The sequence below is a fragment of the Mastigoproctus giganteus genome, chromosome 2, assembly GCF_048544385.1.
Source record: "Mastigoproctus giganteus isolate SK-2022 chromosome 2, ASM4854438v1, whole genome shotgun sequence".
NCBI lineage: Eukaryota > Metazoa > Arthropoda > Arachnida > Uropygi > Thelyphonidae > Mastigoproctus > Mastigoproctus giganteus.
Window position 1 is genome coordinate 25,530,740 of NC_143576.1, and position 17,273 is coordinate 25,548,012.

At 39.3% G+C, this 17,273-nt stretch overlaps 1 protein-coding gene across 5 annotated transcripts in view; it reads right to left on the minus strand.

Moving 5' to 3' along the window:
* Nucleotides 1-17,273, minus strand: part of LOC150089226 (transmembrane 6 superfamily member 1-like) — a 160,042-nt gene that overhangs the window by 84,893 nt on the left and 57,876 nt on the right. For all 5 annotated transcript variants that reach the window (XM_090390388.1, XM_090390385.1, XM_090390384.1 and 2 more), the window contains exon 3: nucleotides 6,267-6,396. In XM_090390388.1, the coding sequence (XP_090246514.1) occupies nucleotides 6,267-6,396 (130 nt within the window). The remainder of the gene's footprint in view (nucleotides 1-6,266; nucleotides 6,397-17,273) is intronic.

Below are 17,273 nucleotides of genomic sequence, written 5' to 3' on the forward strand. Positions count from 1 at the left end.
GTGCAAGTTGATAGCTTAAATAAATCCAAGGAGGAATTGGACAAACTTTTAGAGGGAATGGATGTGTGAAACTGTTTTTTTCTTTTTTTTTGGATGATGCCACATTTTGCATCAAATGCTTCCATTACTATACTATATTACTACAAAGGGTACTAGGAAAGTTTTGCAATACAGCTTTGTTTATTTAATTTTTTCAAAGTAATTTCCTCTACATTCAATACACCTCTCCATCCTCCGAAACCAATCTTTAAACCAGTTCTGCCAAGTTTCACTAGGGAGTAAAGCACACTCGTTGTCCCAAGCCCGTAGAAGGTCCTCATCACTGGAAAACCGCCTCCCTTTTAGCTTCATTTTCACATGCGGGAACAGTGCAGAGTCGCAGGGAGCAAGGTCTGACCTGTAGGGAGGGTGCTCGAGAAGTTTCAGTCCTGTCGTGGTCAAATATTCGGTGCAGGCTTTGGCGCGGTGAGCTGGAGCATTTTCGTGATGGAGGTACCAGGTGTCCATTCTTGACTTTGGCCGCAGGTTCTTCGTAGATCCAATGACTTTAGGCAGGCATTGTTCAGTATACCACTTAGCTGTGACTGTCTTCTGCGTGTCCAAAACGACACGTTCCACAATTCCACTCGATTTGAAAAATACAGCTATCATTTTCTTCTTTACAGATTGGGATTTTCTGACAATTACGGGTGTGTTGTCATCATCAAAGACCCAAACTTTGTTTTGAGCCTTGGTCGGCAGATCGTAATAGTACAGCCAAGTCTCGTCACCTGTCACGATGTTGTTCACATACTGAGATTGTCCCTTATCAAACTTTTTTAACATCTCCCGGCACCAAGTCACACGTCGCTCTTCAGTCAGTTGATGCGGCACCCAGAGAGAACAAAGTTTCTTCACGTGCAAATGATCTTGCAGAATCGAACGAATTGCTGGTGCATTTAGGCCCAAAGTATCCTCTATCTGTTGGTAGGTCACTCGCCTGTTTTCGTCAAGCATTTTCCTCACAGCAGTAACGTTTTCCTCCGTAACTGACGTTCGTGGCCTTCCCGGCCTCTCAGAATCCTCCAGAGTGAAATTTCCCCTTTGGAATTCTCTATACCGCCTGAATATCGTTGTATGATGTGGACAATCATCATCTAGTGCAAGAGTCATTTCTTCTAAGCACTGGTCTATGGTTAAACCACGCACGAAATTATACCGCAAAACTGTCCTTATCTCATTTCGTGACCACGATGCCATCGCAAGCACTTTACACTCTCACTACTAATGAATAACTGAGCCCATCGACTTGGCACGACGGCTACTATGCACGTATGAACATGTCTCAACATGCAGCAACAAGCAGCTTCCTGTGATTCATTGTTGCGTCATATTGCAAAACTTTCCTAGTACCCTTTGTATTTTGTCACACCAAACTGAATCAATGTTGCAATACCTTAGATTTTATGTGTTTTCTAACTAAGAGAATTACCCCATCTCCCTTCCTATCCTGTGTCCTTTCTATACACATTGTACTCCCCAAATTCAAACTTTGCATTCCTTATAACTGTGTGGCACTGCATTTTTGATATCTCCACAATATCTATCTTTGGTGTCTTGACCAGCACTACACATTCATTGAGTTTATTTACTATACTTCTAGCATTGGTGTACATGCAAGTATACGTGCACCTGTTCTTAATCTTAGTTAACTGACAGCCCATGTATTTACTTGTTCCACGATGACTCCCAGCAGTTCTAGAAATTCCCAGCACCTTTCTTTCCGGGCTGCTGCTCATCCCAATAGAAGCAGTGCAAGAATTGCTTCCACCTCTGCCTCCATATCTGGATTAGCATATCCATATCAGAATTAGCAAATTTAAAGAGCATTCAGATATTCTGCCTTTGTGTAATTTTTCTTTTTCTTCACTTCCCACTTTGCTTACAGATATTTTATTTTGAAATGCTGCAATATTTCTTCTTGAATCAATATATTCAACCACTTCCCCCCAGCAAATAAATATCCTTTTCTCCACTGTTGTCCAACATTATGACACATCATCTCTGATTCCATATATATCAAATAATAATGCTTTATCATAATTTTTTCTGCATTTCTTTCTGCTTTATTTGATTCCAACTTAAGTTGTAAATAACACTTTTTATATTATAACTGGCCACTCTCTTTTCTCCTTGTGTGTCCAACTCATTGTAAGAATCATCAGATAAACCAAATATTTTTCAACCATTTCCTTTGATACAAATGTTCACAGTTGATTTTGTTATTTGGTTTTTAGGAGCATTAGCAACTAAGGGCTGACCGGGCTAGCCGGGTAGGTAAAGTGCCTGCCTGGCAATCCAAAGGTCATGGGTTCGAATCCCGCCTTGGGCTTGGATCAGAGTAGAAAATTCAAAAACCTTGGGAGGTGCATTATGGCCACAGAGGCCGATGCACCAACAACTAAAAAAAAAGCAACTAAGGCCATATTTTCTCTGGGAATATGCAGTGGTCATTCCCTGACCTTTCTGCATCCTCTGTATTTGGTGATCATGGGTTTGAACCCTGGTCTAACCAAGAAGTGTGTGCTACGCACTGCTGCTCCTGCCCACCTGGCTATGGAGGCGTCTTCACAGTTGAGTATGATTCTCTAATGTGTAGGTTGCATGAACATGGTATCGGTGGGAGGAAACAAAAGACACTTCATATTCCATTGTTACTTGATAATATTTCATCAGGAAGATGAGCAGGTGCATTATATAACAAGGTCTTAATATTTTAATTGCATTTAATTTTTCCTTTTGAATTATTTTATATTTTTTTTACAAAGTGATCATGAAACATTCTGGAAAAAAGCCAGAACTTCATTATAAAATTTTCCTTTATGAAAATCTCTGTTCAGCATGAATAAAATATAAAAAGAAGAAGGAAAAAAAAAAATCGCAGTCTGAATTATAGAGGATCTTAATTAGTGGAATTGAAACTATCATACACTGTGATTAGTGGAGTCATCCATAATGAATAAATAAAGAAATAAAAACTTAATGCCAAGGTCTTTTGAATCATTAATTTGGAAAGTATAACATAGCACATTACACACATTTTTACTAAAAGGCTTCAGATATGTGAGTGATTGGGGAAACACTTTTTTTTTCTTTTCCAGATGCAGAAAAAGTCTGCTTTCTTGCATCACTGATTCAGCAATTTTAATATTAATACATACTAGGGCACTCTGCCCCTACTCTCCAACCCCCGGGCATGCTTTTTTACGTAATATGTAGAGGTATGACGGAGTAAGTCAAATCTTTTCTAAGTAAAAGACATGCCTGTTGAAACGCACTGATCAATATCTACGAGGTATAAAATGCACTCTTCTCACAAGGATACACCATCTTCCAAAAAACCTTGAGCATCAGTACCAGAAAACAAAGAAGACTATATTGTCTTACCCGCTTTGCCCAGGACCTGTTCTTGCAGTGGAAAACCCTGTCTAAGACATGAACTTTTAACAATCGGACGATCACTGGATCTACAAATCTAAACATCATTTGGACTTGACTCAAAGAAACTAACCTGGACTTGACTCTACCTGCCAAATGGCGATCTACGTACTGCTCCCTTGCACTGTCACTTTTGTTCCCTTCTCCTCCCCCTCTTTTGTCTGATGGAGACATCTCCATCTCACATGAGGATACCTTTGCTGTCATCCTCAAGGCTCATCCTATCTTCCTCTTTTCTTCATTAAATTATATCTTCATTGTCTTACTCTCTCTCTCTTTTTTTTTTTTTTTTTTTTTTTTTTTTTGTGGTATCTGTGAGGAAGCAACGTGGAATCCAATCAGGGGCTCTGCAGCGAAAATCCAGAAGGTAACACAACAAAACACTACACTTCAAAAAACAACACACTACTCACACTTCTGGCTTTCCCAGGGTACTGTTTTACTGCACAGGATTTAAGGCGCAGCTGTGGAAAACCACCAGAGGCATCTCCAACCCAAACACTATGTCTATCTAATCAAGAAATGACCTATGTAATTATTTACCTGTGCATTTATGGTGTGTGGCATTCTCAAGGTTGAAAAAATAACACTATGTAATTACTTATCTGTATTTACATAGGTCGCTTAGTAAAAGGCCTGATAAAAATTCAGATCTTGGGTACCTCTCCATACTTTGACTAAAAGTCAGGAAGAAGACAGTGACTGGCAGGTGCTACTCCCTGTTTAGCCCCGTCCCCTTTCCTCCTAGATAGGCATGCCTAGGGTGTTTATCCCCCCACTTGCCACTGTTTTAAAATCGGGAACTCGTTTCCTGCATGAACAAAACGCATTCACAATAATCACCCAGTCACAGAACTCAACAGTACGATCACTCTGTTCTACAACCATGCCCACTGCATGGAGACAAGTGATACCCAAATAATAGATTTTAGCCAAAGGCCTTTTCCATAATGCATGAGGAATATTGTTGCATTCGAAAGAGCAGGACTAAAATTTTAACTGAAATATTTACAAATGTATAATATTCATTAATATACAAAAAATATTACAATGGAACATCAAAAGCTACACAGCGAAGCATGTGCATGAGATTGGTGAATGTTATGGAGGCAGTTGTCAATAATTAATTGAATTTGTAGTGATGTAATTGCCTCGCCCTCTTCTCCTATTTGCTCGAATAAATATCACTAAAAGGAAACATTTTTTAATGTATAGAGAGATATAGAAAAAAAAAAAAAAATGTCTCAATATTGTGATAACCTGCACTAAGTTTGTACAATTTTCATACATAAATACAATTATAATATCACAGGAAAAAGATTAACTTGGCCAACAATTTGTTATAAACATACACATTAAACCTCTATTTAACGGACCCCGATAAAACAGATTTCAGATTTAACGGACCAGACAAATAATAATACAGTAATGTACATATTAATCTCGACCATATTATTTTTTTTTAGGTTATACAAAACTTTAATGTTATTATTAATTAAAAATTAATAATAATTACCTATTTCCATTATTGTTTTGATAATTACCTACTTTTATTTTTATAAACAAATTCAGAAAATTGTTTTTTTATTCTTTCTGAAAATGTATTCAAATAGCTATTTTCCCAGATTACAGATAAGAGCAGGCAGTGACTTGTGAGCTGAACATGACTCAGAACACTAAACTGCAGGTCTACTGACTCGCTTTGTTTCGGTCTCAGTCTGCCTCAAGCTATCGTGTGGTCAGGTTGTATACAGAGTGTTTATGTGATTCTGAATTGTGACTTTATTTATTAAATAATTTTGCATTACAATTTAAAATGGTATTAAGTGATAGAGGAGTTAAAAGAAAGTGTGTGAACTTAAATGTGGCACAGAAATTAGAGCTAATTGAGATTTTAGAACAAGGCGTCTCAGTAGCATGTGTTTGTGAAATTTATGGAGTAAAAAAAAAACGAACTGTTTCTGATATCTGTAAATCAAAGGCCAAATTGCAATATAATTTTATATTGTATTAAAGCTAGCTTTTTTCTTACATTAAGAACAATAAAAAATGTCCCCCCCCCAGGTTACATTCGATTTAACGGGCTTTCGACTTTCGACATTAACGGACACCCTTTCTCTCCTATTAGTCCGTTAAATTGAGGGTTTACTGTACTCATATTTTTCTGCTCATTAAGAGACTTCATTAATAATATTTCTTTTGTCTCAATATCATGGGAAAAATATTATATTTTGGAAACTGATTGAGTATTTTACATTGGTACAAATATCAAAGTATAAAAAGCTGACTATAACTGTTGGCCAGTAAACAGCTAAACTTCTGTGGATATGAAAAACCAGTGCACTGTAGGAGGAATACATATTCAATAATTTAAATGGCTAATACAGCAAATGTACAAGCCAATTATGAATAGACCAGTGCCTCCTCAACAACATCAAGACTGAATGTCACATAATAACAAAAACCAACCAGAACAATATGAGCAATATATGAAATAAATTCAGAATGACAAATGAGTCCCACTTTGTGAGAAGGTCACAAGACAACAATGGCCATGGAATTCACTACATATCATATGATAAAAGAATCAGTGCATTAAACCGCAACCGACAAATAAATTGATCAGCACATTAATGTAACAGATATGCATAAAGCGGCCATTATGCAGTGAGAAATTAAAACAAAGCAACTAAGAACATTCACAATGCAAACCCAAACTGTTAATAAAAAGCAAAGCTAAATACGAGTGATATATATATAAATCAACTGTAAGTTACTTTCCAACTTACTTCCAAGTTATGGCAGCTATCATCATCAAATACATGGCATACATTCCAGTTCCGTGCCAATATGATATCATTGCTCCATGTGCAGAACGTAAATAAGGTTCTCCAGTTTTTAGAAATGCTCCCATAAATCCTGAAAAGAATAAAGATATAGAATAAATCTCTCTTCACCCCCCCCCCCAAAACACAAACTGCTTACATCCCATTGACTGATTCTTGAAGAAGAGAACTTGTTGTGATTCTGCTCATTCGGAATAAATTAATTAGGATATGTAGTGTAAACATGCATATTTCCAATGAAGTGCCAAATTTGAATGGATAAATCAAATTTGAAGGAAGAAAGAATTGGTTCTGAATGCTGATTAAATTTGAATACAGTATGGAGAACTGGATTTGAATGTTAACCCTCAATCACCTTGACTCATCAGAAAATGCGGATTTATTGGATGATTTTTTTCTACAGCAGCATGTTTGGGAGGCAACTAGAGGGAGTAATACTCTTGATCTGGTTATCAGTAGTGATTCTTCATGCATTAAGAATCTGCAGATAAAGGAACCACTAGGTGGCAGTGATCACATTGTGCTGAAGTGGGATTTACTCAAAGGACTTACTGCAACAGGATCTGGAAAGGTTGAGCAGATGGGCTGAGAGGTGGCAAATGAAGTTTAACATTAACAAATGTAAAGTAATACCTATGGGAAACAGCAACCCCCAGAGCAACGTATCAATTCTGTGGTACTACACTGGCAGTGATAGAGAATGCAAAGGACTTGGGGATAATTGTGTAGGCAGATATGAAGTTCTCTGAACAGTGCAGATGGGCTGCAAGAGTAGCTCATGGTGTCTTATCAATGATATACAGGAATTTTTCTAGCAGGGATAGGGAAGTGATTATTCACTTGTATAAGGAAATGGTCAGGGCGCACCTTGAGTACTGTATACAGGATTGGAGGCCTCATTTCAAGAAGGATGTAGAGCTGCTGCTGAAACGAGTCAGAGAAGGGCAACAACGTTAGTGAAACGGAACGAAGGGTTGCTATTACGAAGAAAGGCTAAAGTTTTGCAAATTACAGTGTCTGGAGACTAGGCACCGGCGAGGTGATCTGATAGAGGTGTACAAAGCCTTTAATGGTTTGAGCACGCTCAATTCTGATGGGATACTGTGTCTTGCTCAGAATAATCACCTGAGAGGACATAAATTCAAATTGAGCAAAGACAGATGTAGGATAGATGTGCGGAAATTTGCCTTTAGCCAGCGGGTAGTTGGTTGGTGGAACAGACTTCCATCCCTTTTTGTGGAAGTTGATAGCCTAAATAAATTTAAGGCTCAGCTGGACAGGTATTTCGAACGAACGGAGGGGTGAAGTGAAAGGGGTTTTTTTTTTTTTTTTTGGTTGATGCTGCATAAGCTTGCTTTCTTGTATCATATGCCTCTACTACTACTAATGCTAAGGTAACTACCATCAAGGGTAAAGGGAAGGGTTTTTGCTTTCGAAAAGGTGACTACAGTGGTCTGAGACAGTATTTAAATTCTATACGGTGGAACCAACTGATGATGTTACCAACAGCAAATTCAAAATAGGAAGCATTCAAAGAATTAATCTTGGAAGCTACTAGGCTTTTCATACCAACAAAGAAATATTGTTCATGGTTTAGGCCTAAATGGATGTCAGATGAACTAATTATACATGTGACAAAGAAGAAAAATGCACGGGATACATATAAATTAACATGTGACACAGAAGCCTATGATAGATATAAGCTGGTCTGTAACCAAGTTACAAAGGAGGTTAGGCAGGCGAAGGCAGATTACGAGAAATCTTTGGCAAAGGATGCAAAGAAAACCAGCAAAGAGTTCTTTATTTATGTAAACTCTAGAAAGAAGGGGATGAATCAGAGTGGTCCACTTGATATCGTTGATGATCCTGCTCAGGTAGCTAACAAACTAAATTAATATTTAGCATCGATATTCACACATGAGGAGTTATTCAGGGAGGGGAATTGCAGAGGTGTATTCAACTGTGGCAGTAAGCTAGACAATCTTGTAATTTTTTTTTTTTTTTTTTTGGTAGATGTTGGCGCATGGGATTCTGTGGCCATAATGCACCTCCCAAGGTTTTTGCAGTACTTTGATCCAAGCCCGAGGCAGGAATCGAACCCGCGACCTTTGGGTTGCCAGACAGGAACTTTACCCACCCAGCTAGATAATTTTGTAATAACTGAGAGTAAAGTGGAGGAGAAATTGTTGAAGATAAACACAAGAAAGGCACCAGGGGTGAATGGAATCTATCCAGTTATATTAAAGGAGGCGGCAAAGGAAGTAAGCAAACCCTTAGCTATAATTATGAGAGCTTCCCTGGACTCAGGGGCGGTACCCATGGACTGGAGTTGTGCAAATGTGACACCAATCCACAAAGGAGGATCAAAGGGAGACACAGGTAATTACAGACCTGTGAGTTTAACTTCTGTTCCAGAAAAATTAATGGAGGCACTGGTTAAAGAAGCACTGTAGGATCATCTAGACAAGACTTCAGTTATAGCTCGGACAGCATGGGTTTGTTAAGGGGAAGTCTTGTCTGACTAATTTGATTGGATACTATGATGTAGTCACAAAGGAATTGGATGCAAAGAATAACTTTGATATCATATATTTGGATCTTAGAAAAGCCTTTGATACTGTTGCACATGGAAGACTGCTGCACAAATTGGAGCAGTGTGGCACTGGAGGCAAATTGCTGCTATGGGTAAAGGGATGGTTGAGTGGGAGAAGACAGAGAGTGGTAATAAATGGACACTGCTCATCGTGGACTAATGTTATTAGTGGAGTCCTTCAGGGTTCAGTGTTGAGTCCACTGTTGTTTTCTGTATTTATAAATGATATTGATGATGATATATCAGGCTTAATGTCCAAGTTTGCAGACGATACGAAGGTTGGTAGGGTTGTTAATGACAAATAATGACAGTACACTGCTGAAACAGGATCTAGAAAAGTTGAGCAGATGGGCTGAGAGGTGGTAAATGAAGTTTAACATTGACAGATATAAAGTACTGCATATGGGTAGCAGTAACCCCAGAGTAATGTATCAACTGTGTTGTACTACACTGAGGGTTATAGAGAATGAAAAGGACCTGAGTGTAATTGTGCAGTCAGATATGAAGATTTCTGAGCAGTGCAGACAGTCTGCAAGAATAGCTCATGGTGTACTGTCAATGATATACGGGAATTTTTCTAGCAGGGATAAGGAGGTGGTTATCCCCTTGTATAAGGCAATGGTCAGGCCACACCTTGAGTACTGTATACAGGTCTGGAGGCCTAATTTTAAGAAGGATGTAGCACTGTTGGAACAAGTACAGAGAAGGGCAACAAGATTAGTGAATGGAACAAAAAGTTGCTCTTACGAAGAAATGCTTAAGTTTTGTAAATTACAGTGTCTGGAGACTAGGCACCTGCGAGGTGATCTGATTGAGGCGTATACAGCCTTGAATGGTTTGAGCATGTTCAATGCAGATGGGATTCTTCCTCTTGCTCAGAGTAATCGCCTGAGAGGGCATAAATTCAAATTGAGGAAAGACAGTTGTAGGATAGATGCTTGCCTTTGGCCAGCGGGTGGTTGATTGGTAGTACAAACTTCCATCTGTCGTTGTAGAAGTTGATAGCTTAAATAGATTCAAGACAGAACTTGGCAAACATTCGGAGCGTGTGGATGGATGAAATAAGGATTTTTTTTTTTTTTTTTTCTTTTGGCTGATGCTATATAAGTTTGCTTTCTTGCATCATGTGCCTTTGCTAATTCTAATGCTACCTGACCACTTCCCATTCACTTGAAACAAATACAAATGATATCGATGAAGGTATATCAAGCTTAATATCCTATGTTACTTTTGTTGGCTTATTTTTAAATTTAGATAAGGATTTAGTAAGATAGGACTTAATATTCATAGAATCATTGTGTTGGTGATTTCATCAGTGAATACTATGTCGGTAAACATTGTATCTTATAATTAGCATTAGCATTACCATTAGTAGAGGCATATGATGCAAGAAAGCAAGCTTATGCAGCATCAGCCAAAAAAAAAAAAAAAAAAAATCCTTCCACTTAACCCATCCGTTCGTTCAAAACACCTGTCCAGCTGAGCCTTAAATTTATTTAGGCTATCAACTTCTACAACATGGGATGGAAGTCTGTTTCACCAACCAACTACCTGCTGGCTAAAGGCAAATTTCCGCACATCTATGCTACATTTGTCTTTCCTCAATTTGAATTTATGCCCTCTCAGGTGATTATTTTGAGCAAGAGGCAGTATCCCCTCAGCATTGCGCATGCTCAAACCATTCAAGGCTTTGTACACCTCTATCAGATCACCTCACCAGTGCCTAGTCTCCAAACACTGTAATTTGCAAAACTTAAGCCTTTCTTCATAAGAGCAACCCTTCGTTCCATTCACTGACCTTGTTGCCCTTCTCTGTACTCGTTCCAGCAGCTCTACATCCCTCTTCAAATGAGGCCTCCAGACCTGTATACAGTACTCAAGGTGCGGCATGACCATTGCCTTATACAAGGGTATAATCACCTCCCTATCCCTGCTAGAAAAATTCCTGTATATCATTGATAAGACACCATGAGCTACTATTGCAGCCCATCTGCACTGCTCAGAGAACTTCATATCTGCCTACACAATTACCCCCGGGTCCTTTTCATTCTCTACCACTGTCAGTGTAGTACCACACAGTTGATACGTTGCTCTGGGGTTGCTGTTTCCCATACGTAGTACTTTACATTTGTCAATGTTAAACTTCATTTGCCACCTCTCAGCCCATCTGCTCAACCTTTCCAGATCCTGATGCAGCAGCATAGCGTCAGTAGTGTCCTTAACAACCCTACCAACCTTTGTATCATCTGCAAACTTGGACATTAAGCTTGATATACCATCATCAATATTATTTAGAAATACAGAAAACAACAATGGACTCAACACTGAACCCTGAGGGACTCCACTAATAACATTAGTCCACGATGAGCAGTGTCCATTAATTACCACTCTCTATCTTCTGCCACTCAACCATCCCTTTATCCATAGCAACAATTTGCCACCAATGCCACACTGCTCCAATTTGTGCAACAGTCTTCCATGTGCAACAGTATCAAAAGCCTTTCTAAGATCCAAATATATAATATCAAATTATTCCCTGCATCCAATTCTTTTGTGACTGCATCATAGTATCCAATCAAATTGGTCAGGCAAGACTTTCCCTTAACAAAACCATGCTGTGTCTGAACTATAACTGAATTCTTGTCAAGATGATCCTGCAGTGCTTCTTTAACCAGTGCTTCCATTAATTTTCCTGGAACAGAAGTTAAACTCACAGGTCTATAATTACTTGTGTCAGTCTTTGATTATCCTTTGTGAATTGGAGTTACATTTGCACATCTCCAGTCTGGGGGTACCTCCCCTGAGTCCAAGGAAGCTCTCATAATTATGGCTAACGGAATGCTTACTTCCTTTGCTGCCTCCTTTAATATAACTGGATAGATCCCATCCATTCCATGTGCCTTTCTTGTATTTATCTTCAACAATTTCTCCTCCACTTCACTCTCAATTATTATAAGATCATCTAGCTCACTGCCAGTGTTTACTTTATCTATGGTATTCCCCTTCCTGAATAACTCCTCGTGTGTGAATGTACATGCAAAATATTGATTTAGTTTGTTAGCTACCTGAGCAGGATCATGAACAGTTGAACCTTCGATATCAAGTGGACCAATCTGATTCATCCCCTTCCTTCTAGAGTTTACATAAGTAAAGAACTCCTTGCTGTTTTTCTTTGCTTCCATTGCTAAAGATTTCTCGTAATCTGCCTTCGCCTGCCTAACCTCCTTTGTAACTTGGTTACAGATCAACTTATATCTATCATAGGCTTCTGTGTCACATGTTAATTTATATGTATCCCATGCATTTTTCTTCTCTGCCATATGTCTCATTAGTTCATCTGACATCCATTTAGGCCTGAACCTTGAACAATATTTCTTAGTTGGTATGTAAAGCCCAGTAGCTTCCAAGATAAGTTCTTTGAATGCTTCCCATTTTCAGTTTGCTGTTGGTAACATCATCAGTTGGTCCCACTGTATAGAATTTAAATACTGTCTCACACCATCGTAGTCGTCTTTACGAAAGCAATAACCCTTCCCTTCCCTTTACCCTTGATGGTAGTTACCTCCTTGAGTAAATCCCACTTCAGCACACTGTGATCACTGCCGCCTAGTGGTACTTGTATCTGCAGATTCTTAATGCATGAAGAATCACTACTGATAATCAAATCAAGAGTATTACTCCCTATAGTTGCGGCTCCTCCGTAGCCAGGTGGGAAGGAGCAGCAGTGCGTAACACACACTTCTTGATTAGACCGGGGTTCGAGCCCGTCATCACCAAATACGGAGGATGCGAAAAGGTCAGGGAATGACCACCGCATATTCCCGGAGCAATATGGCCTTAGTTGCTAATGCTCCTAAAAACCAAATAACAAACAAACAAACCCTATAGTTGCCTCCCGAACATGCTGATGTAGAAAACAATCATCCAATAAATCCACAAAAGCCTTGCTGGTGTATGAGTGATCGACCCACAAATTCCAGTCAATATCTAGGAAATTAAAATCCCCCATTATAAGACTCTGATTTACTGGCCCACTCTATTTCCCTGTACAGTTTCTTATTATACTCATCACAGTCATTAGGCCTATAGCACGCTCCTACTCTCAATTTTGATCTCCCAATGCAAATCTTAACTAATAGCATAACCCCTCCTCCCTTTCTATCCTGTCTATCCTTTCTGTATACATTGCACTCCCCAAATTCCAGTTCCGCATTACTTATATCTGTGTAACACCATGTCTTTGATATCCCAACAATATCTGCCTTTAATGCTTTGAGCAATACGTCAAATTCATCAGATTTATTTACCAAACTCCTAGCATTGGTGTACACACAAGTATACATGCACCTGTTCTTTTTCTTAGCTAACCTAACACAACCCATGTGTTTACTTGTACCCCAGCAGTCTCTGAAATATCCTGCATCTTATTTTCCAAGCTGCTGCTCATTCCAATAGAAGAAGTGCAAGAATCACTTTCACTTCTGCCAGTGGCTACTGTTAATCTATTAGTCCTTGTATCCCCCCAATCTAGCAGTTTTCCGACCCACCTAACACTGCCTCAATAGCATCAGCAAACCTTCTTGCACCCTTTCTATTTAAGTGTATCCCATCCCTGTATAAGCAGTCTCTCCTGTTAACAAGTACAGACCAGGCTGAAAAAAATTCTACCCCTTGAGCCTTGCACAATCTTTCCAGGGCCGAATTGATCGACAGGGCTCTCATCATATACTCCCTCCTATCGTGTCTGGGCAGAATTAGTAACTTGTAGTAGGTAGTGGTAATTGTAGAAAATAAGTAACTCGAAGGTTCTAATCATGTAGGCTGTTTTATTTTATTTTTTTTTGTTTTTTATTTAAGAAATTAAAAAGGGTAGTAGCATTATTTAAATGGTGTTACGATGTCCTAATAAACAAAATCTCGTAATTGTGTGTGTGTTGGTATAACTCCCTTACCTTATAGCCTATGTGTTCATTTTAAATCTTAAATTAAATTTAGACTAGAATCATGCCCGAGACAAGAGCAGCTAAGCAAAAAGCAGTTCTCTTGCAAATTATAGCTACATATATTGTTCGAACTGTGGTCTTTTGAATCATCTGCAGCAGGATTAGATATGGTCAAAGGTGATATCTGTGTGCTTTTGTTACAGAGAGTGTAAGGATCTTGGGTGCCAAGCAGTGGCGGATTTATCTCTTGAGAGGCCCCAGGCGCAATTCAATTTTGAGCCCCCCCTCTAAATATTTTCAGTACCACTACAGTGTGTATTCTATGTGCACGTTTTTACTACAGCACGCGGTCTAGATTTGGTGTTGTGATTTTAATCATTTTGGTTGCACAATTGTTTCATACATATTTTAAATAATGTTTAAATGAAAAAATTACACAACTACCATCCCTCCCAAATCTAACATTAATACATAAAATCTAGCATTAACGATAATATGTATTCTACTTCAGATTCACTTAGTTCACATAGATATTTCATATAATATGTAGGGATATTCGTATAAGAGTTTACTAACTTCTCATATTAAATTATAGTTTTATTCAGTAACTGTAATAAAGATGAGTGTAAAAATTTAAAATGAAACAATGAGTGTAAAAATTTACAATGAGGTGGCAAATGAAGTTTAACATTGACAAATGTAAAGTACTACACATGGGAAAAAGCAACCCCAGAGCAACGTATCAACTCTGTGGGACTACACTGACAGTGGTAGAGAATGAAAGGGACTTGGGGGTGATTGTGCAGGCAGATATGAAGTTCTCTGAGCAGTGCAGACGGGCTGCAAGAGTAGCTCATGGAGTATTGTCAATGATATACAGGAATTTTTCCAGCAGGGATAAGGAGGTGATTATTCCATTGTATAAGGCAATGGTCAGGCCACACCTAGAGTACTGTATACAGGTCTGGAGGCCTCATTTCAAGAAGGATGTAGAGCTGCTGGAACGAGTACAGAGAAGGGCAACAAGATTAGTGAATGGAACAAAGGGGTGCTCTTACGAAGAAAGGCTTAAGTTTTGCAAATTACAGTGTCTGGAGACTAGGCACCAGCGAGGTGATCTGATAGAGGTGTATAAAGCCTTGAATGGTTTAAGCATGCTCAATGCTGATGGGATTCTTCCTCTAGCTCAGAAAAATCACCTGAGAGGGCATAAATTCAAATTGAGGAAAGACAGATGTAGGATAGACGTGCGGAAATTTGCCTTTAGCCAGCGGGTGGTTGGTTGGTGGAACAGACTGCCATCCCTTGTGGTGGAGGTTGATAGCCTAAATAAGTTTAAGGCTCAGCTGGACAGGTATTTTGAACGAACAGAGGGGTGAAGTGGAAGTGGGTTTTTGTTTTTTTTTGGCTGATGCTGCATAAGCTTGCTTTCTTGCATCAAATGCCTCTACTAATGCTAATGCTAATGCTAACAATTTTATTTTATTTTTTTGAGACCTGAGATTTGAGGCCCCAGGCGCACTCCTCGTGCGCCTGTGCGGAAATCCGCCACTGGTGCCAAGTTCGAATTCTGATGGGCTTATATGAAGGATTGAGGAAGACGGTTGCTGCCCTTGAAGGAATTAAAAAGACGGTCCCTTCAAGTACTCAGCCAACTACACAATGCTGGAGAAGACAACCATTCAACATAAAACAGAATGGGATCACTCATAGAAGAATGTACTGGTTCTACAGGAGGTAGCTGTTGTTGGTGATTAATGTCAGGAAAAGGGGAAAATGTTTAGTAAAAATAACAGTTGGAATAGGATTAATCAGGGTATGTCTTTCTGGGGAAAAAGTTGATGATGCCATCTCATCTTTTAAGAGCACAAAAGGTGACATTGTTATACATGTTGATACCAATGATATTAAGAGTAGGAGATCTGGTTAACTCAAGAAATACAGGGTAATGCTGAAAAAAAGTTGAGAGTTAGGATTGAAATTGTCTGCAATTCTGCATGAACATGATAGGAGGGAACACAATTAGAGCCTTGTCAATAATGGATAAGTGGAACAGGATTAGGATATGTCTGCCAGGGCAAATGTTGATGATGTTGTGCAATTTCGGGAGTACAAAGAGTACAGAAAGGTCAGACAGGGTAGGAAGGGAGGAGCGGTTATGCTGTTAGTTAAGAAACACATAAAAGGATATGTCTGCCAGTCGCAAAAGTTGATGAAGTTATAGAGAAGATATCATCTTTTAAGGGCACAAAAAGTGATATTGTTGTACACGTTGGCACTGATAACCTTAAAGAGTAAGAGTTCTGTAGATTTACTTAACAAGTACAGGTCAATGCTGGAAAAAAGTCGGGAGTTAGGTTTAAATTTGGAAGTGTCTGCAATTCTGCCCAGACATGATAGGAGGAAGTATAATATGATGAGAGCCTTGTCAATCACTTCGGCCCTGGAGATATTGTGTGAGGCTCACGGGGTAAAATTTTTTTTCAGCATGGTCTGTGCTTGCTAATAGGAGAGACTGCTTCTTCAGGGATAGAATACACTTAAATAGAAAGGGTGCAAGAATATTTGCTGATGCTATCGAGGCAGTGTTAGGTGGGTTGGAAAACTGCTAGACTGGGGGATTCACAGACTAAAAGATTAATTGTAGCTGCAGGCAGAGGCGAAAGTGATTCTTGCACTGCTTCTATTGTAATGAGCAGTAGCCTAGAGAGCAAATTTCTGTGGACTTCAAGAGCTGCTGGGAGTCATCATGGAACAAGTAAATAAATGGGCTGTGTTAGGGTAACTAAGAATAAGAACAAGTGCATGTATATGGTGCCATTTGTGACCAATAAGTGCAACTGGATCACATATGCTGACGATGTCAAGCTCCTTACTAGAATATCGCCATCCAACTCGGCAGCCGAAATCACTCAGCAAGTCACTAGCAAACTGCGGGACACGGCTGACTACCTCAATACCTTCAACCTCCAAATCAACCCCCTAAAATCGGCACAAATAACTTATTCTCTATAGGACAGCCCAACAACATTGGAGCCTGTGCTTAACGGCTCCTCAGTTCCAAGTGTTCAAACACACAAAGATCTGGGGGTCGTCTTCGACTCCAAACTATCTTTCAACGATCACATAAACCTCATACAGTCGAGGCTGAATTCACTACGGTGGGTCGCCAAACAACAGCTGCTCCACACCACTGACCCACAACTGGTAAAAAGATACATCGTATCAATCCTTTACCCGACAATACTGTATGCTTCAGAGATATGGGCATCGGCCACCGAATCCAACATTAAAAGAATATTCTCTGCCGAATTCTGGCTTCTAAAATGGGCCAACAGCAAACTCCACCTTCGCCCAGCTCTCAGATCAAGCTCTTCACCTACGCAGGCTCCGGTCCTACATCGGAGAAAGAAG